At 40.5% G+C, this 22,739-nt stretch overlaps 1 protein-coding gene across 1 annotated transcript in view; it reads left to right on the top strand.

Moving 5' to 3' along the window:
* The window catches only part of ephb2b (eph receptor B2b), a 75,248-nt gene that overhangs the window by 38,218 nt on the left and 14,291 nt on the right, over positions 1-22,739 (top strand). Inside the window, exons 4-6 of the mRNA XM_085353534.1 lie at positions 3,942-4,097; positions 6,553-6,888; positions 21,196-21,320. Coding sequence (XP_085209660.1) covers positions 3,942-4,097; positions 6,553-6,888; positions 21,196-21,320 — 617 coding nt within the window. The remainder of the gene's footprint in view (positions 1-3,941; positions 4,098-6,552; positions 6,889-21,195; positions 21,321-22,739) is intronic.

The raw sequence follows: 22,739 nt of genomic DNA, 5'->3' as shown, positions 1-22,739 counted from the left end.
AGATATGAAAGTGTGTGTGTGTCTGTGTGTGTGTGTGTGTGTGTGTGTGTGTGCGCGCGCGCACAAGAGAGAGAGAGAGACATTTGATTTGGACAAAGGGGACAGGCCAGCGCAGCCATTCATGTTGTCATTGCCACTGAAAACAACACTCCCTTCCTTTCTCTGTCATACTCTGAGCTTTCAACCCTCTTCTCTCTTTTAACATGGTTCCCTGCTCCCTCCCACATATAAATACATGCACACACAGTGGATTTAGCTACAGGTCTCCTCTTCAGTGCGTTATAAATCTTTCGGCTATAATATTCAGGAAACCTTTGAAACAACCAGCAAATTACCTGCTGTAAAAACTGACTAGCACCCTAGCGCAGTGGCTTACCTTACCCCACAGCTCCAGCACAACTATTTTTATTCAGTGAGTCGAGCAGAAAACCCTAATTAAAGCTTTTATGTCACTATATATTATTGGAAGCCATAAACATAGGCAGACACGAGCAGCTGGGGGTTTGGTATGTGTGTATGGGGCAAGGTATTCAGTTTACGATTTAAGACTTACTGTTAGATTAAAGTAATGCAATACTCGTTCTTCAGATGAACACGTAACATAACAAAACTATCTCGCCCTGCTGGCAGAGGTTTTCACGTATTTTTCAAATTTGGGATTTAAGAGCGAACGTGCCTGCTGTGTGCCTGGAACCAATTTTAGGGGTGATCTGGACCTTTTGACACAGCTACCACTAAATTGAGTCTGAAGTGTTTATAAATTCCCTTAAAGCTTTTCTATGCGGCTTTTGTTCTTGACTTATTGCCACGTTTTATTGTGTGTCCCATTTCCAAAAATCCACGTTCACAGTCTCCAGAGATCTAATAGGAAAACTTGGCATGTTTGATTGCTGCCATTGATGATATTAATAGCAGTGTGTGTGTGTGTATAGGAAGCAGGAGCAACAGAGGAGCCCTTTTCAATGAATATTCTTGCAGTAATTAAACCTTTCTTGCCAGAAGGATATCTGAAGTTTGAAGGAGCATCCAAAATAACAGCCTTTAGTTCTCACATGTTGAGCAAGACTGCCAGCATGATGATCAAACAGCTCAGCAGCAGCAATCCGGGCAGGCAGGGAGGTAGGGAATTAAAGCTCTGATCTGATTTTTAATCACTGCTCTCCGTGTCTCTGCTTCTCTACATCTGACACCAGACAACTGTGCAACTCTTAAAATCTGTCATCCGAGAGTAAAATGGAAATTCCCTAAATATTTCCCCAAAATAATGGCCCTGGTGAAGCACACAGGAAAGCCAAGACATATAATTCAGTGTCCTCTTGAAATGGCATAGGATGTTTTTTACAGACATTTCTCCTTGTAACTTGAATAGGTGTTAACACAGTGAGCAACGCTGTTGTAGGTAGTCACTCGAAGTGGAAATGTTATTTACTTGCCCATGATGAGTTTTGTTCTGCTCTCATGTGATTGGTTACAGTTTGACCTTTTGTGGTGTTACAGGAACTTGTAAGTGTGTAGAAATGTTTGAAAATTGATGAACAAAGAATGCTTTTTTAAACTTTTTCCACGCCTAATTGAACGTGCTTACAGTAGACAGTAAAAAAAAAAAAGATGTTTGATGGTTTGGGACTTGGTGGGAAAATAAGAATTAACTACCATTTTGCCATCCAACAGCTGCCACAGAGTATTTAAATGCAACCACTGTGGTAGCATGGCATCATGTGGCTTTATAAGTGCTAATCATTTAAATACTTCCATTTTTCTCCGCAAGTCATTGTTCTGATTGTTATGCACCGTCTGCATACTGTTACAGCACATACTGTACGTTCACTGTGGGCCCAGTGATGCACTCGAATCCTTGGCTGAAAACCCTCCAAACACAGCCATTCCCCACATCGCCCCTCTCCTTTCTTTGTTTCTGTCCTTACGCCCCCACCCCGACTACCTCTTTATGCCTTTTCCTTTGGTGTTGCTCCTCAGAGCGCCTCGCTCTCATAGACCTCACTGCGCCGCTGAAGTTCGATCGCAATTCCCCGCATAGCTGTTGCCCGGGCCTCATTCACAGACCCCGTTGACTGGCAGGGTGAATGTCCAGGCCTCATGTTTCACGCTGTACCCCGAAACATTTTTCAGCCATCAATCACGGTGGTAGAAAAACATGTCAAAGCTAATACTGAGTGAGGAGATGTTTAAGATTGTCTCCGTTTTGTTCAGGAATAATTTTCTGCCATTCTGGCGTTTGTGCTATTCAGTAACAAAACACTGTTTTTTGTTTGTTTGTACTTTTTGTCTTTAAGGCGTAACTTTTTCAGTGAATGAAAGAAATGATTTCTTCTGTTTCTTGTTAGTTTTAATGAAACTAGCTTTCACGGTAAACTGTATTAATGAAGCTTCTTTTAAAGTGCCCCCTCGTAAAGTAGTAGCGCATGTTTTACTCTAGCCGTATCACCTACAGACAGTAAACTATTATGATTTGTTGAACTACAGAGAATTGTTCTTCATGGTGGTCGAAGGTGATGGCTCTTAGAAATGTATGTCGAGTTCCAAAAGGGAAAAAGGCCATTAATCTGTGGCCTGTATGGTCTATGAGTACACTGGTGTCTGCATAATCTAAACATTGGGATTGGATCCGGACTAATTCTGCCTTGTGAAATGACCTCCTTTAAATGGGAGTTGCAGCTGCTGATATTTCCACATTCCAGATGCTACAGTGGAGCTGTAATTGCCAGTATAGTCTCAGAATGAAATAATGGCTGTGTTTTTATAACTTTACAGTGTAGAAATGGCAGTCGTGTAATAGTAAGGCTTTTAATACTAGTAGAAAATTGGATAACTTGTTTTCTTAATGAGGAAGAGAAATTGTTTGAAGTGCATTTTAAAAAAGGACCCTATATAAATCAACAGTTTTAAATTTTCAAATAAAAGAAATATGCAAGGAAGCATTCATCTTCTGTCTTTTGTGTCTTTTCATCGCACTAAATCCATTTTGCTTTCTACCCAGAAAAAGCACCGAAAGACCCGAGGGCTTTTAACGTACCGATATGCAGTGTGTCCCGTGTGTAAATTTTTCATGTTACTATTTCATGTCTCCGTCTCAACACCTCTATATTCTTTTATCGGAGGGGCAGGTGGGAGCTGGATTACCTGAAGCAAAACCGTAGCTTTTTTGGCCCGAGATACGAGAAAATCTCTCGACATGGTGCAGGTGCAAATGCTGAAAAAAAGGCTATTTATTTTTATTTTATTTAATTTATTTTTTTTAAGCAGTGAAGGTTTAGGTGGAATGTGACTGGAAAGGGGAGGATAAGGGGATTTCATAGACAGCTAAGTTAGTTTGTTTATCGCAGCAATGAGTGGCGCTTGTGGCAACACGCAAACAGATGTACCCAGTGGTAGAGCCTGTGATTCACCCACACAAAGTCAGATGCACAGATAAAACATTTAATGGCTGAGCCGTGTGTGTGTTCATCACAGTCTCTGTGATAAATGTAACTTTCCTCCCATGTTTCCAGAAAGAGGCCCTTAAAAGGGATCTTAACAGGAAGCGGGGCACTTCAGATTTCTCAGGCAACTACAGCGTGGTGAATAATTCAGAGCAAACGTACATGTAGCCATATCTGCAGTGGCATGCAAGAGTGTGTGTTTATATTCAGGGTTGCTCTGATATATCTTTGTTTGATTTATGGTGTGTATGTTTTTGTTTTTAAATTTGATTTCTGGTAACTTGATGGATTTTCTTTTATAACACAATATGAACTATGCATTGGCAGTGGATGCATATATACAGGGAATTACATGGCTACCCTTTTTAAGACTGCCACAATGATGAGTATAGTATTATAGAAACCTAGTACTTCAGTCATACAAAAATGTATTCACATGCAGTCTGCTTTTTGAAAATCAGCTGCTTGTGATTTTAAAAATTCTTCTCTTCTCTCTTTTAGCCTGTCTGTCAAGCTTTTTCAAGCCGACTCAAGGAGATGAGCCCTGTATGCAGTGTCCCATCAACAGCCGTACCACCAGTGAAGGTGCTATTAACTGCGTTTGCCGAAATGGATACTATCGCACCGACTCAGATCCTCTCCAGATGCCTTGCACAAGTATGTATGGTACTGAAGCTGTGATATATGAACTTGCCAATTACTTGCACATAATACACAGACATGAATGGAAAACGTTTTGGCGTCAGATATGAGCTTTCTGACACACACATGTCACAAGCACAAGCAGAAGCGCTCCGGGATCAAAGGACAGTGGTAGTCTGTGTAACTCCAAACAGAAACCCTGTCAGAGCTGTCCCTCACACGAAAGGGATGCTGACATGCTCATAGTGTGGCTGTCCACAGATCTGACCCAGCACACAAGCTTCAGCTGCCCCTCCTCAACATCACACAGTCCGTACTCCAAACCAGACCAGAGGTTACTGGGACAGGCCGCATAGCTATGTGAGGGGGCAGACTTGGAGAATGAGCTGAGGCGAGACCCTCTCTTGTCATGCCAATGAAGCTGTTTGAATTTGAATTTGAGACTGACATAGAGGTTGGACGAGAGAGACGGGCCGGGGATAGACCTAAGCAAAAGTGAGCAAGGGAGGGGTAAAGTGCGAGGGAAAGACATGCAGAAAGACACGAAGGAGGAATTTGAGGGAGAATGGGTGCGTGTATTTGAAAAAGACGGAATTACTGCATAGAGCGCAGTCTAACTAAAACAAAATGGGAGAAAGTGGGATAAAAAAGCCTCTATCAATGCTTCGATAGTATTTTTTTTCCTCACACTCCCCCTCTGTCTATTGAAACAGAGAGAGGAGGGAAAAGATTTGATGGTCTCCAACAAAGGAGATTTGCATAAGCCTGGCTCTGGGAGTTGAGCAGCTGTTGTGAATGAGAAAGCAACAGCGTCACGTCACCCGTATTAAGAGCAGCAGGGCCCGGCCTGATTAAAGCAAGGGAATGGGCCCATCAGAGCGGCCCGCCAGCTAATGGGGCGGATATTAGTCCTCCTCCCCAGGAAGGAGATGCCAAGGAGGAGTTATGTTTCTATGTATAAGAGACACCAAGAAGGGCACTCCAGTGGGCTTTCTTCCAGAGCCAGAGATCTGTTAATTGCTGCCAATTAAAACGAGGTTAAATAAGAAATGATCGATTCAGATTTTAGGATGTTGTGGGCGGAGTGGAATTGTTTATCTCATTAGTCCTGGAGGATACGTCTACCATAATTAGGTGCACATGTCTGTAAAAGCTAAACAGTTCTCATTGTTTGTTTGTTTGGCCTGTCACTCAACATGTAGCACCATGTGGAAAGTTTCCACTCTATAATGCCTAGCTGCTAAGAATGTCTCAATAGGAGAAACAGTAGGTTTCTCTCCGCTGCAGTAACTCTATACGATGCTCCATGAGAAAATTGTCAAGAATAGATGTTAAGAAAACACTTGATGGAGTGGACACCAGCATTGAAAATGAGAAAGTGTAAATGGGCATCCCGAGGGAAGAGGCGCTGCCAGCTTGGAATGCAGTCAGCACGGACCTCAAAATGACTGTACAGTATCTTTGCGGGCTTTTTCTCTGCTCCTGTTTAAATAGGGTTGGTAATTTTGCCCTCCACACCATCAAGGACACAATACAACTTCCATCCCAAAATTACACCAATTCTATATAGAACTAAAAATGTCTTTAAAGGTTTGGCTTGAATAACATAATGAATAAAAACACATTTCATCGTCTTTCTTTCCCTTTTTTTTGTCCATGATCCTCATACATCACTGGTCCACCTAGAAGCAATTTTCATTTAATGGCAAACGCTGCAACATTTGTGTATATATTGCAATGCTATTGCAAATCTCTATAGAATTTTTTAATCACTGATTATTAGATATTAAAAAGTGACAATGCACAATACAAGTATTGTGCTAAGTACAGCTGAAAGCTGATTTCCATGTGTATTCTTTGGGTGGGCTCTTTTGGGAAACCACCACTGATGTTGCATTAGTAAAAAAAAGAAAAAAAAAAGTCTTATCCGAAAAATGGAAAAATACAAAACAAAAGAACGAGAATCGAGAAGATGATGTGCCAATGCTACAATTAAGCCGTGTTTAAGATTAGGAAAATCCTTCTGGAAAAATGATGATTTATATTAGAAATAAGTACGCAATGAGTTTATGTTTGGAAAACATTTGTTTTACATTTAAATTACTGCTTTGTTTGGTTCAGGGGGCTTCGTATTATAATTTCAATAACAAACTTCATGAAACAGGACCAACTCTAAATGAAATGATAAAGTTAGCCTGTTAGTCGGTAAGTCTTGCCTGGCTTCATTTTTGCATCAACTTTATAGTTATTATATTTTTACTTTGCTCCAGTTTGACCCCCCCCCCCCCCCCCCCCCCTTCCCACAAAAAGTAAAGGCTGTAATGTGACAAAAATTGGAGTCAAAATAGTGACTTGGATCCTCTTTACATTTTCATTTGTTTCTTGAAGTGTTCTTTCCCTTTTTATTGATTAATTTTTCTTCGCACTTTTCAGCATTTAGAATAAATGCACACATTTATGTGTTTTCCAGCTGTCCCCTCAGCGCCGCAAAATGTGATCTCCAGCGTAAATGAAACCTCTGTAATGCTGGAGTGGATGCCCCCTCGAGATTCAGGGGGCCGCGAGGATGTAGTCTTCAACATCATCTGCAAAAGCTGTGGCGGAGGCCGAGGAGGGTGCACCCGATGTGGGGACAACGTTCAGTTTTTACCCCGCCAGTTGGGCCTGACAGAAACTCGGGTCTACATTAGTGACCTGTTGGCCCACACACAGTACACGTTTGAGGTGCAGGCTGTCAACGGGGTGTCAGATCAGAGCCCCTACTCCCCTCAGTATGCCTCAGTCAACATTACCACTAACCAGGCTGGTAAGTGGACCCATCTGTCTTTTTCTGCACATTATACTCCCCATGTGGCTTCTCTTCTCTTCTCTTCTCTCCTCTTCTCTCCTCTTCTCACTGTGTTTATTTCTGTACTTCTCCCCTTTGTCACACACTCCTTGTAGAGAACCTCTTCATTGCTCAAACCCCTCTACAAGCACATAATGCAGAGCACATAAAGCTCCACTATGTCTGTTTCTTTCCTGCATGGTGATGTATGCAGATTAAGGGCTGTAAATGGGAAGGAGAGTGCCGTTGATGATGTGACAGACAGAATGTGATGGCCTGCTGGTCTTTACAGTGTGACCTCATCACCATGTATTTCAGACTGAGGAGCTGAGAGCAGGCTTGCTGCTGTCTCCCCACTTCATCTGCGGTTCAGTGATTACAGCTTTATACGCATGCAGCCACTTGGTTGTGGAATTATATTTTAAAAAAAGTAATAAAAGCAAGGCTAGTATCGCAATGTATGAGCTACCTTGTAGACTAAAAAAACCTTCATAAATGAACGAGAAACCAGTATTTTAGTATGTTAATATAAAACATCTTGATAAGTGGGGCAACGTTGTAATCTTTAGGATTTTATAGAAATCAAAATCTTATTTAATCATTCTTGTGCAATGGTTGGCGCTTTCCAAGCTTTCCACTATGCAATTGCAGCCAAATTCAGCCACCGCATCTCTGATTATTTTACCGAGGCAGCTGAATTGATTTGTTCTTTAATTGTGTCTATGAAACGCATCATTTGGCGGGCTAAGCTTCGTTTCCCAAAGCACTGATGAGCGGAGGGATACAGCCTGCACTTAATCTTTGCACTGGCTTTGCATTCCATTGGCAGCAGGCTTAGGTGTCTGTCATCACTCATCATCCATGCCTTTGCACTGCAGGCAGTCTTATAAATGCGCTTCTTACAGCACCATGTTGGTGCCCTTCATTTTTGAATCATAAATTCCTTGTGCCTTTTTAAAAAAAAGAAAAACAACGAGAGAACTGTATGCAAGTTGAATGATGATATCTACAAGAGGGAAATCCTTTATTTAAAGTGACCCGTTGTAACAAACGTATGTGATTTGTTTGTTTAAAAGCTCCATAAAGTGCTCCGTTACAATGCTGAAACTCTGTCACACTAAAACAGAGGCCTTTATTCAAGCACAGACCTCTTTTTATTGTCTGTTTTGATTTGAGTCACTGGTGTGGTGGGTTAATGAGGGCCTGTGAGTGCAGTTAAGCGTTGTAATGAGGCCCCTGCCCCACTCTGTCTCACTGGGCCACAATAAGTCTGCCACCCCAACCCTTGGCTTCTCTGCTTCTCCTGCCGAGGGGTCCTGGCGGAAATTGGGGGGCTCTGTGCCCTCTCCACTGAAGTGTCCGTCACTTTGGATTAGGCAGCGAGAGCTCCCGTCAGATGGAGCTGTGAAAAGAACTCAACTCTTGCTCCCCCCCTGTCCACGTTCCCACCTTCCCCCATCACCTTACTGCTCACTCCAGGGACACAGGATTGGAGTTTTGCCGTGCTACGCTACAGGCTGGGGTCACAGGGACTGGAGGCCATAATTGCGTCTGGTTTGTGAGGCTTGGAGGTTACATAAACATCGTGTCACCCCTAATTAACTCAGGCAGTTTTATGCCTCCCCTTACAATGAAAATGAGAGCGTGAGATGGAGAAAACAAAAGCCAGAGTCTATGAATTTTTGTAGATACATGCATGTAAATCCGACCTGCTTTGGACCATCGGCTAGAGCGTTCTGTGAAAGCGACAAAAAAGAAAATTTGAGGCAAGTGGCGTAAAAGTGTGTCTCATTACTTGTACGGATGGCTGCCTCTTCTGCTATGACTTGATGGTGTAAAGGGTGGTGGGGTATGGGGGGGGGCGTGAGCAAAACTTCTCACTCTCCATACCCAATCAAGCACCCACCACACGCTATTACCTACAGGGCTTATCCTCCCACTCTGTAGGTGGTTGGCGACAGTTCCTCTGTGATAAAGGACATGATTGCCCTGGAAAGTGTGGCGCTTGATTACACAGTGTAATGCCACACAAAAGCAAATTCTGGGCTGAATGCCGTTTGAGCCTGTTTTATAAGCGTATGACTAATTCCCCAAACCTTGTATTGTGTGCAATACGCAGAAGCCTTGAAATGTGCCTCTAAGCCTTTTTTGTAATAATGAGTCACACTTAAGCCATTTACTTTGGCTTCACTGTATTTATATGTTACTTATATGGGACATGAAATATGCACTGGAAATCAGGCAGAGAGTTGCAAAAGAGATGCTTTACAGCAGCGAAAAAGCCATTTCTGGGTAATGCATCTGTAGTTATGCCACAAGACCATCCTCACAAACATTTTGTGGTGCACTATATGTATACATATTCTAAATTAGTTATACTGATAGTTGATACTGGGTGTGGAACAATATTATAAATGAAACCAGAGCACTCAGAGTGCAACTCCCCCTGCAGGACAAGGGCTATACTAAAACTTTTGATATTTCTAGTTTTTATTATTACGATATGACGATGTCAGCCTGTTATGGTGCCATTGTGATGTCATAGGGTGTCATATTGAAAAAATAAAAAGGCTCTCTCCATGCCCTTCCATATGATATATTACTCAATATCGTTTGCTGTGATTTATTTTCAAGCCAGTTCTGACCTTGGGTGTTAACTATGCTTAGCCAACAAAGGTACTTGTGACCACCAAAGCCTGCTAAATTGTTGTAAAGTGTGAAGACAATACGTGGGTAAAATAAAGTTTTTACTGTTTCTTCAAATTTGGTGTCACCTTGACCTAATTTTCACCAAGATTAAATCACCTCGAGCTGTATCTACCATCGCACAAAATTTGAAAATGATATCTTGAAAACTAGGGCTGCTAGAATGTTAACAAATGGACAAACAAACAAGCACAACCGATTACATACTCCCTCCCTTCCTTTCAGGGGGAGAATAAAGAAATTGAGGGTCTAGCTCAGGAGTTAGTGGGTATACAAGTAAAAGTTTCCTTTGGTAAAATACTGTATTGAACTCCAAATATCCCAGGATGCCTCCATTAGTCTGTGTAACAGCAGGGTGTGCATAGAATAAAATAGTGTGTGAATGTGTGGCTTGTACTGCCAACACAAGGCCAAGAAAAAAAGTGAATAGATTTCTTGCTAGCGTATTCAGTGCCTGACTTAGCAACAACTTAGTCGTCTACCTTGTCTTCCAAAAAATATGAAAAACATCTGTATATATCACGTTCACCATTGGCCTGCAATTTCATTTATTAACTGCAGTTTCTTTCAAGTCACTACTCTGTGCAAATATTTTATGGGCAAAGAGTTAGACAGGAAAGGGAAGTCATGTTTATTTATTATTTTTTAAATAAGTAAAATAATCATTTCATTACATTTCATTAGTTAATCTAACCTAGGAAGGAAAAAAAGAGGCAAACAGACGTAAACTAGACAAATGCCCCAAAATAGTTCAGCTCTTTTAAAGAGATTGCTCTTCTGTGCAGTGAACATTATGCGGTGAGGATAGATTTTATATTTGTCCATCTTATGTTTGGTAAGAAGATTTACAACAAGTGTGTCATTACCTCCTCTAAGCAGTGAATTACTGAACACGTGCATTGTGAAAAAAAGAGGTTATATCCAGCAAATCCAGTTTTTGTCAGTATACTCATGACTGTGCATGACTGTCCAGAGAGAATTTCTCACTCTGCACCAACTTGCAGTTTTGTTTTACATCTCACTGTATTCTTGGGGAGCTTTTCATTTGTCTGACTCAATCTTTAACTTAGTAGATTTCAGTCAAATGAAAGTAGCAGTAAGGTGAAGCAAAAAGATGTAGCAATAAGGCAAATTACATTGTTTTGTAGTAGCCACACAGACAAATAGCAGCGTTATCAGTATATTTTAGATGTTTTCATTTCCTAGGTTTTGTGATTTTTGCCTCATTTTTTAAATAAACCACCATTGCCAGGCGGCCCTTTAAATTGGTTCTGCTTGAGACTGGTTGAAGTTGGGATTATGTCAGTAGGGATTTTATGAGAAATCCATCCAGTTATTGTATGCAGACAAGACATGAATAAATAATAGCTAAGAACAGAACTGACATTTATGTTATAGCTTACTCTAGATATGCTGTATCATCAATTTCAGTGCATAGAATAGAGATCATCTCTTACCTCAGTGAGTACTTATCGGTATTCTGCAGACAGATGAATGAGATCTCCATATCCTCAGTGTGTTTGCCATATTGCATTCTGGTTGAGTATATTAGATTTCAGAGGACATATTTCTTTAGGCGTTTCATTAACTCAAGGTGAGCTGCTGCTAATGCTATTGAAAAGCAGAGGAACTGAATTGGTTTCTTATCAGGTGAACTGGCTGATTGTGCGAGGGAACCCGGGTGGGGTGGCGGTGGGGGCAGCGTGTAATCGGGTGCAGCCTTTTCATATGGTCTAGAGAAGATTTATGACTTAATTATGGTCCAAATTGCCCAGGTCCACTGTAACCAGGCTACCAAGTCCTTTGCTGCTCCATTGGGCCATGGTGTGAAAAGCACTGGTACAGAGCCAGCTGGGACCGCCAGAATGTGTCAGTACACCAAAAAGCCAATGTGGCTACTACGTTGTTAACTTGAGGGCACTGAAACCCGTTACAAAAGATATATTATTTTTGGGCCACGGCCACTGATTGACTGCCTTTGTTTAGTACAGTGGCATTTTTATCGATCAGACTTGAAACGTAACATTTTAAAAAAGTGTTTCTGTTTGAAAAGCCTTATGTGTGCTTCATTCACTATATAGTATCTTAAAAAGTTATAATACATCCTCATGCATATGCAGTTCACATCACTAACAGACCAAGGTAAGAAAAAAAATCAAACAAACTTGAGATAAAATATTTAGAAATATTCTCAGTGGAGCAGCAGCTCAGTATCAGCAAAATGCCAGAGATGCAAGCTGAAAAATAGAAAATAAACTGAGAGTCAGACAGGGACCACCGGTATACATGCCACGCAGTGTGACAGTGACAGAAGGTGTTGAGAAGGGCACATATGGTGGGTGCCAGTGTAGGTCAGCCAGGCAGACAGACAGGAGGCCTCAGCATGCACCTGGACCTCAGTACTGACAGAGCCTTGAGAGAAGGCTGTTCTGGTAGTAAGCCAGCAACCCATACATAAACCACATTCATGTGCTTGTTGATACTGAGCCAAAAGGAGGAACTTGGGGTTCAGTGTATTGCCCAAGGACACTTCAGCATGTTGAGAAGCCACGGATCGAACTGCCAACCCTGCGATTATTGGAAACCCACTCTACCTGAGCCACAGCTACAGGCTTTAAATAAGCAATAAGATTTTAATTATGACTCCCCAGAAGAGAATTAGCACATGGATTCTCTAAATTAGTTAACTAATTGATTTTATTCATAAATCTTTCAGTAGTCATTTGAATTTTTTTTTTTTCAGGGTAGATTTTATGGATCTTTTCCCTCTCATTTCCATTTATACAGGAAAGCAGAACAGAAAAAACACCTCAGCTGTATATGCATCTTGGTGAAAAGGCCATGATCTTTTGGTCTGTGGGCTGTCAAACTGAGCGTAACGTGAATACATTATTCATTAACATTGAGTGTATTAGCTATACACTGAGGTGCATAAATGACTGAGCGTGCAATCATTTATTTACTTTTTACATTCAAGAGCATGAAGCTCTGATAATTAAAAAAGATAATAAATAAAGGTCATGAAGCAAAAAGGGGTGACAACGTAATCAGCTCGCTGTTTTCTAAGTGATTTTCTATAAACTTTATGGAGTTAACTTCGTCAATTAAGCAAATGGATTTATGATAAACTCGGTGCCACTCCCCGCTTTTGTCTCTTTTGACTTTCTCCCTGATCCCCTCTTTTTGTGTCCCCGCTCAACCTTTCTGTTTACAAAACACACTCAAATTCCTGCAGTCATGTACACCAAGTATTCCTTTGAAGGCGGCTGGAAAACAAAGTTGTCACTGTCTGAGCAACTGTCTTCTTCCCGTCTGGAATTTCTGGTGTGATCGTGACACGCCACCTTCCCCCCGCTCCTGCTCGCACGTCATGAATACCTCTCATTTTTTAATGTAGCCTTGATTCGCTCGCACGGATCATACTGAACACACAAGCTGCAGACTCTCATCCACTTGAACGTATTAACTGTAAATTGGGGTCAGGAACTTTATAATGTGAGATGATCTTTTGGAAACTGTGCTATTGTGCGCCACTCATTATAACAACTTCATACTATGCAGATAAGAATGACTTCAATGTAAAGACAGAAGTCATTGCTGCTCATTGACACAGAAATGAAGCAGGTGTAGTAAATGCAATTTACACATCTTCTTTATTTTAGATAATCATTACTTCTGAGCTACTGAGTGGGAGTGACAGGAACTGACAGAACTTGTGTAAATCCTCGTACATATTCAGATTTGTTAAATGAGAGTGATAGTAAATCAGGACACTGCTTAAATCGCTGTCAAATAAATTATCTTTAAACAGATCTCCATTTGAAGGATGTCACACCATACTGGATTTCATATCTTCACGTTGTTACACTATCCACTCTTTTAAACACATTTTTATCCCAGTGCATTACGTTTTTGCTCTTCTCTTAGATGTTACTTGGGTTTCAGATATGCACACAAGGTGTCCCACGGTGTAGATAATTCAGTACACTGAAAGCAGAAAGATATTAAATAAAGTTTGTATTTGGAGATCAGATAGGTGCTGGTGGATTAAGTCCTAAACATGTCAGGAGACTGCACAATACACACTATTTCATATTTACTTGCATTTTTACTTGCTGGCTAGGTTTAGGCACCAAAAACTCACAGTTAGGTTTAAGTTCAAATATGCCTCTCATTAACCATGCCCTGCTTTAAATGTGATGCCAGGGGATCAGATTTAAATCACTCAACCTTCCTAGGTTAGAACAGCCTGGTTCATCAAGTCCCTGATGCCAAAACACACCTTGTGCGTATCTCTGATGCCAGCATTTTTAACTACAGCAGTGTATGGTGCCCAGGGAATGAGAACAGCCTGGTCATTCCAACCCTGTAAAACACTGACATGCTTCTGGAGTTTTTCTCCTTGTAGATGGCAGTTTAGAACTTGTTTAAATACATTTAAATTAGAGTGCTGATTAAATGGAGTTCCTTCAGTTCCTCTCAGAGCTGTGTGTGTCAAGAACTTAATTCCACACCTGTGGAATTATATTTGTCAAAAGTGGTGTGCGAGGAAAAACAAAATCAAGAACAAATCATTTCATTTCACAAGTGTGGATATTCATTATCACAAACAGTTAAATTACTTTGTAATTTCCTGTACATAAATTCAGCAACTCGTATGGACTGAATTCAGAGAGAACTCATCATTCACATGAGTGCGCCTGCTTGGCAAACTCTGCAGCGGATTCACACTCTCGCAGGCAGCTCTGATCACGAAGCTGAATTCTACTCACGCAGATCAATCTGACTTTTGAGAGTCGGGAGGGTGGAGCACTGAGGAAGAAGGAAACTAATGTGATTCGTCACTTTCGAAGCAGTGACACCATAACCTCTGTGCCTGGTGCGATCAATTTACCATTTGAAAGTGAGATTCACTGGGTAGCAACATGGGCACTGTTTCATATTGTACTTCTTCACAACCTACAAAATAAAGTTGGTGAATTAAGTCTAAGGATCTTGGAAAGAAAAGCATCTGGACTTCTTTACGGACTTCTGGACTTCTTTCCAAGCTCCTTGACTGAGAACATTCACAGACATTTTGGTAGGAATTAACTATCAGCTGTTTTTTGTTTTTTGTTTTTTTTGTGTGTGTGTGTGTGTAGCCAAGGAAGTGCTGACAATTATGACCAGATCACTTTAATACTGAAGAAATCTTTAAAAGAGACTGAAACCACTGCACTCCTATAGTCTGTCATGACAAGAGTGCACAAATATAGCATAACGCAGTTATTATGGCTTAACATGTTAACCTAAACCTGATAGACCTGTTTAATGAGACTCTGGATATCCACAAGATATCCGGAGCCAACTTTTTATTGTAATATCTGTACAAATTTTCCTAAATTTTGGCCTCTGACACGTCCTCCATATAATAATAATAATAATAATAATAATAATAATGATAATAGTAATAGTAATAATTATGATAATAATGATAAATAAAATAAGACACTGAAACTAATAAAAACAAAACTAAAACTAAACTTTTCCAAACAATACAAACTAAACCGAAACAGGAAAATCTAACTAACTGAAACTAAACTGAGTTAAAAACAAAAAGGCAGTATGAAATAAAAGTATGATAACTCTGTTCTACGTGTACGGGTTGTTGAATTTACAAGCGAGGAATTGAATTCTGAGAGAGGCAATGAATACCTGCGTCTATGAAATGAAGTTATTTTCTCGTGCTCATGTTTTATCTCGCGTGCTGCTTTTGACACAAATGTAATTCCACGCATATCCTTGTGCCAGACAGCTCAGACTTTGTTTGTAATGCCCAAGTCTGCTCACAGAAGCAAACAACACACATATTGTATTCTTTAGTCCATCTGAAGTGTTTAACAGTTGAAATGGGTGGGTGAGAATGTACAAAGTTTGTTGTATTAAAAGAAAACTTTTAAGAATTTTAAGAATCCGTGTGATTTGGCAGCAGCTTTGACAGTTTCTCTTGTGTTTATATACAACACATGAAACCGTCTGGTATAAGATTGCCCTTGGTTTATTTTCGCAGTCTATCAACTTTTGTAGTGACAGTCATTCACTACCATGCATGTCCTTGTTAGATCCACCAACATGCAGTCACTAAAGAGATGTACTGGTTTTGATTATAAAATGTATAAATATCCCTCCCTCCCTCTGTCCACATATACTAACCTGGCTTGCATTTCTTCTGCCTGCAGATTTTATATATTGGATTAGAATTAAACGCTAACCTCTGAAAGCATCTGAAAACTGGTCAAACCTCTGAATCGCCTATTTTAGAATTAGCTTATAGATGTGTGAGTGCGTTAAAGTCCGCAAATCTTTTCCAGTGCAGATGGTTTAAAGCTTGATGAACTGAAATCTCACTTTTGTAGCTTAACTGCGCTGGAAAATCTTTATAGATATAGAAGCCGCAATCCTTTTCAGCTGGGGAAACAGGGCAGGCTGCCAGCATGCTAAAAGTACATGCAAATATGGGCTTCTCTCTTTAAGACATCTCAACGTGCTGCTAATAAATGGACGGCAGTCGAGAGACTGGAGCAGTGGCAGCCTGTTTAGGAGAGAGCCTGGTAGAAGACCAGCTGCTTTGAGCCCTTTGGGAGAGATTGCTCTGCAGGGAAACTGATTTTTTACAATGAAAGGAAAAAGGGATTTACAAGCCCTGACCTGTTCTTGCTACCTCCCCCATCTTCCCCAAATCATAGCATGGTTCTCTGCAGCAGAACATCTAATCAAATCAGAGCCACATGGTTGCAGACACAGAGTGATGCAAGAAAGATGCAGATAAAAAGCCTCAAACATATACTTTCTCAGAAACATGATTCATGTGCCAGCGAATGTTTTTCACCTTTTGGCTGTGCTGCGTTGACTGATATAGAACAGAGTGAAAAGTATTAAACCATCAGGTGGTGTCATCTGTTAGCTGCAGGAAGTAAAATCATTATTTTGATTACTGTGATTTTTTTTCCCACCACTGCTCAGCCAAACATAACGCTATGTAACTCAGTCTAAAGGAGCTTTTTCAGTTCTTATAACCCTGAAGGAGGCCCCTGTCTGCGCTGAAATCGACCATCAAATATCTTAAAAGCCCCTTTTCTGTATTTCTTTAGTTCTAATTCAGGTTAGCTGCTCTCCAGCACAAGTAATGTAAGAATGTTTTTCCAGCACAGATAATGGGCACTTTAATAAATTTCATGTAATTATCAGCTGTGTAAGAAGGAGACTGCTTTTTAAAATAGAGCAGAACATAAAGAGATGGCCTGACAGTGAAGTTCAGACTTTATTAAGCTTATACCCTTTCCCCTAACACTTGCTAACTTGGGCCTTCACACACAGCAAAGGGATATAGACAGAAAGTTAAGATGCTGAAACAAGATTACAAAAAAGTAAAAGAAAAAAACTAAGCTGCATCTACACAGTTGCTTTTTCCTCTTGCCTCAGGTAACATAATGGCCTTATAATGGGTGAGTAGTTTCTTGGGCTGGTCATAGTAGCTGGGCTTATCAACTTTTCTAGTTGAACCCCTGCCTTTCCATTTTCATCATGAAACACATGACATGTGTAGAGCACAGCTCAAATCGCAACATCTATCTTGTTGGTTTTCCAGCTGTTCTATGCTGTGCTATTAAGTCAGGTTAGCATTCCTACTGCGAGAAGGAAAAAAAGCCCTTGAAGGTATGTAGCTACTGAGGGAGCTCTCCAGTGGGCATGTACTCTCTTTTTCACCAAAGCAGTACTAGGTCCTAATCTCACACCGGTTCCATGGGAAAGCCACACTTATCTATGTGTGTTAGCAGAAGCATGCCCCATTAAATTGCCTTGGATTTAAATGAGTGAAAATATCCCCCTAAACCCTGTCTATAATTGATTAGGGAAGTCGCTGTTATGTTAGAACATAACAGCGAAAGATCTATTAGTGATGTTAAGCAAAACAGAGCCTTTGTATTCTCTGCTTGTGAGCAAAGGCCAGAGTGTCATGCTAGAATAGACTCCAAAAGCACTGTCTTCCATATCAGATCCCAGGCTGGGTTAATAATGTGGGGTCTGAAACCTAATTCTCCTATAACAGCTGGGGCCTCCCATCTTCTCACAATTAAGCAATGCGATTGCACTCCTCCCCAGGCCCCAGCGTATTCATTATTTGATTTGATTATTAGTCTGATTATCTCTGAGCTATTTATAAGTTTAGTTATACTGGAGTTCAGGAAGTTAAATGCAGTCACACAAAATAAATAATAATCATACGAGGGCACAGAAACAGAAGAAGCATGCTTGTGACAAAGATATTGTATCGGCTGTGATTATCACTAACAGTCCTTGTCCTGGTGCCCTCACTATTCTGTAACGTATGGGAAAATAATAAAATACTCCAGTTAGGTCCCAGCATTTATCTTTTAGGTTCAGCAATCTAATCAAATTATATGAATGTGCAATCTCTGTCTTTGCCATTATAGCTGCTTCATTAGTTTTAAGAACATGAACAGAGGATTCATTGAGAAAACGAAAGCATCCATTGCAAGCGCAGCTCACTCACTATGAAGACATTGATCTTACTTGACAGAAAATTGGCTTACTTCGTTTAAATGGTAGGGAAGATTTTCACATCTTTGTTTTTAATTCCTAATTATCTTTAATGGAGCAGGATCCACATGATTTAAAAATAATTACTGTAACAACAAAGAAAATTGTTTGAAACAGCTACAATATGTATTTAGTGGCATAACTCAGTGACTAATGTTGACACAATGGAAACCAAGTATTTATTCAACCCTTCAAATTATAGATGGACTTGTGGAAAAGAATTCTCGGTACACTTTAAGATTTGGAATATAATGGAGACTTGTAGTTTTGGAGTACATCAATGGGATGTCTGAAAATGGTTTTCATATGTGAATCAGTGCTGTAGCTCTTAATGCAATGAAAGGCTGACTTGGCATACTTCTACATTCTGCAGTCAATTGGTGGAACGTCAGCTTAGCTTGAAATGTGTGTACTGAACTGACTTGAAAAGTTCAGCACAGCTGGATTTATATTCATAAATGCATTCTTATTTTCCCTGCAAGCGTGATGTTTCAACACTTGGTATTCTTACTTAGTATTCACCTCAGTCATGTCATCATTTAATCTTAATCTGTTTGTTTTTAGTTGCACCGCCCCTTATCGGTTTCTTGAGCCCAGACATGGCGACTGCCACTCTGTCTGGAAGTTGTCCTTTAACAGAAGAAAACCACAGTGTTCCCCTCCAACAGCTTTCGATGTTGGCATGTGTCCATCCTCTGAACATGAATACATGAGCTGCCTTTGTTTCTGTGGCCCTGTATCAGGTTACTAAGCAAGGCTGCACTGTGTGTTTAATAGAAATGTTATGCAGGAAAGGCCATGTGGCAGTCTTGAATATATGCTATGTACATCCGTAATGTGATACTCGTGAGTCCTCCTTAGAGTCACAGTTTGCCTTATTAGGCCGTCGTCTTGTGACTGCAACCAAACTAGCAAAAGAACTTGGAGATGGAAGAGATTCCTATGACTGGTGTCCTGGCTGGATACTGTATACATTACTGTACCTCTGGCTCAAGGATAGGGGCATGATGTACTTGCAGAGTCACAGGCCGTCATGGTTTAAGTGCTTTGCTGAGATGAAATACAGAACCTCAATTTATTATCTTCTGGCAGTAATACATGAGAACATACTCATTGCCTTTAATATCACTGTTGATATGAGACATCATAATTTGTTGCATCAGAAAGATGCTTCTGTTTTGGTCAGAGGGCATTAACAGCTTGGCTGATTGGTTAATTATAATGAGTAAGATTAAAAATGGGACTTTTTAGTCATTGGCTCATTCAGTCAATATGTTTACTTATATATGATATTTTATCCCCTGCCTTAGGACAGTAGTTAGAAAGATGTGCCTTCCTGTTACTCACTTGTAAGTGTTTCACAACAAGAATGAAAGTTTTATTGAATATGAAAAAGCCACACACACACACACACACACACACACACACACACACACACACACACACACACAGCCTTAGAGTCTTAGATTATAGAGGCGTGGCAGTTGTAGTTTTCCAGTCAGTGGATTTTCCATAGAGAACGCGTGCCGGTGGAGAGACTTTTGACTTTATTGCTGGGACTCTGGGGAGCCACTTTGTTGCTGGTTGAGGGCTGTGTGTGTGAGCAGCACGGGTCTGTAGGGGATGAGCATGGGGCTTGGTGTCCATAAATCTTGCCCAGCACCCCTCCTTCTCTGACACCCTAACCCACCCTACCCTTTCACACACACTCAGAGGAGCAGACATTAAGGCCTGGAGGCCTTGCCAGACTTCCCATACATTCCCTTTAGCTTCTCTTAGCTTAACACTGACCTGCAGCACCCTGAACTAATCATAATGGATGTTAGATGACTTGAGGTGTTCACGCCCCCCCCCCCCGACCTGACAGAATTTTAGGTCACTGAGCTGTGTAAGACCAGAGTAGACCACCCATGATGTAAGACGTTTAAATTACTTTGTGACTCAGTTTGCTCGAAAACACATGTATGATTAAAATCAGGCAATGGAGTAAAAAATAATTTCACTTGTTTTGCTACATAAAAGAAAAAAGAACTTCACTAATGTCACAACCTTGAAAAATATTTTCTCTCTATGCCCAATAAGTTTTAAACTCACAAAAACAAAACAAATGTTTCAAAAAAATTCAAAAAACAAGCTTTGTTTTTTAAAGAATGTCTTTATGACACAGAGAATACTATTCAAGATAGACCTGACAAATGTGTGATCAAATATTAAAACTCCTAACTATATACTATTACCAGAGGGATTTACCTTTTAGGCCATTTACTTGTTGTTGTTAGGCAAACAGATCAAAAGTTTTGAATATTTAACTAGAAAATGGATACTTAACGTTCCAGCCAAACAATTGTGCAGCATTCTTTAAAATCAGCTTGACTTAATCTTATTACTAAGCCAGTCCATCACAGTCAACAGTCAGCCTTATTTATTTTTTATAAATGGTGGAATTGCAAAAAATGTTGGCAGAGAAAACACCATTTTTAAAAAAAAATCTTAATAAAACAGGAATGCGGGAGGACAAAAACAGCTTGGTAAGAATTTTGTGTAGACTCTTTGTGGCTCGTGTTATTTGCTCAATTTGTTTAGTTTATTTGGCTTCAAAATGTGCTTTCTTCATGTAATATATGATGGTCTGGTGATTTTAAAATGATTTATTTGTAGAAGGTAGTCTGTTATCAACAGTAAAACAAGCGGGAATTAATCCCATGAAAGTCACGGTTGATACTGGGAAGTCCCGTGACGCTGTTTATGTGATTTAGCTAGTGTTGTCACTTGCCAACTTGAAATGCTTCCTAGCCATGAAACTCTCCAACAGGAGACTCCACTTTATTACATTAGATTTTATAGCCTTACACCTTTGCAGAACCCAGTGTTTGGCTGTGACTTTAAAGATCCTGTAAAACTCTCCTGAGCATGACTGTGAAGTTGGTGGTGATTGATTTGCTTTTTACTTAATATGCTGTTGTTGTTATCTCTTTACAGCTCCATCGACTGTATCTATAATGCACCAGGTAAGCCGTACTGTTGACAGCATCACCCTCTCCTGGTCCCAGCCCGACCAGCCTAATGGAGTCATCCTAGACTATGAACTGCGGTATTATGAGAAGGTACAGCTCATGCACATTCATTTGAACACACACTCTTTACTCGTACTCATAAAAATGAATTCAATTTCTTTTTTTCCCATTTTAGAATAAATAAATACAGTCACAGGATGCTTGGTTTGATATAAAAAATTCTAATCAGCCAAACACATGGCAGCAACACAGAACATTTAGGCGGAAGTTTAAACCAAACATCAGAATAGGGAAGAAAGTGAATTTAAGTGGCTCTGGATGTGGTGTGGTTGTTGATGCCAGACGGGCTGGTCTGAATTTTTCAGAAACTGCTGATGTACTGGAACTTTCCCACATAACCATCTCTAGGGTTTACAGAGAATGGTCAGAAAAAGAAAGTATCCAGCTCGCTGCAGTTCTCTGGGTTATACTGATGACCGAAGAGAATATCCAAACCTCTTTAAGCTATTGGGAAGGCAGTATCATCTCATTACAGCCAAGGTATGCAGAAGAGCATCTCTGAACGCAAATGTTGAACCTTGAACCATGGGCTATAGCAGAGGAAGACCACACAGGGTGGCACTCCTGTCAGCTAAGAACAGAAAACTGAGGCTACAATTTGCACAAACTCACCAAAACAGGACAATAAAAGATCTGAGAAATGTTGCCTGGTTTGATCAGTCTGAATTTCTGCCAGAATTTGGCATAAATAACATGAAAGCATGGGCCCATCCTGCCTGACATCAAAGGTTTAGGCTGCTGGTGGAGGTGTAATAATATGGGCACATTTCTGTTGCACACTTTAGAACTAACTGAGCGTAGTGTAAATGGCACAGCATGAGTCCAACTAGGTACTAGTAAGGTATATCTAATGGAGTGGCCAGTTAGTGTCATTTGTTAAGCTTTTTTTTGTTTGTTTGTTAATTTAAATTCAGAATGTCTGCCCACAGTAGATCATATAAAGCTTGTAGAAAGAGCTTGTCAAACCCTCTTTCATTTATAGAGAATGAGCAGACGTCACTGGGAAAGGAAGCCATGCTCAGGCCTGCAGTAACAGCCACTGGGGACTGATGCAGACTTGTGGTTAAAACAATGGTACACTGACTGCTGTAAAAATAGTTTTTAAGGGGCAGGCTCCACCAAATAGGCATACTTTCTCACAACAACGCTTGAAGTGAGAAACGTGCATTGATTTGAGCAGAACGTTCACTTAAATACATATAGCCATTCACAGACATAGCACACACACGTATTTGCACACACATAAGCAGCATTTGTCAAGCTTTTGTCTACATGCTGAGCCATTCCACTTTTGAGTATAATTCCTTTTTCTGACACTGCTGGAGAGAGCTGTCAAAACAATCATCTTGACCCCTGCTGTGACTCAGAAGTGTGCGCTGAGCACTGCATTGAAGGGAGCAGTTAAAAGAGTCTCTGCTCTCAAACCTGTCAGCTTTCGGGAGAGGAAGA

This window comes from Diplotaxodon limnothrissa, linkage group LG5, assembly GCF_057381915.1.
Source record: "Diplotaxodon limnothrissa isolate DT_005_m linkage group LG5, D_limnothrissa_male_GT1.1, whole genome shotgun sequence".
Classification (NCBI taxonomy): domain Eukaryota; kingdom Metazoa; phylum Chordata; class Actinopteri; order Cichliformes; family Cichlidae; genus Diplotaxodon; species Diplotaxodon limnothrissa.
This window is presented reverse-complemented; position numbering and strand designations above follow the sequence as displayed.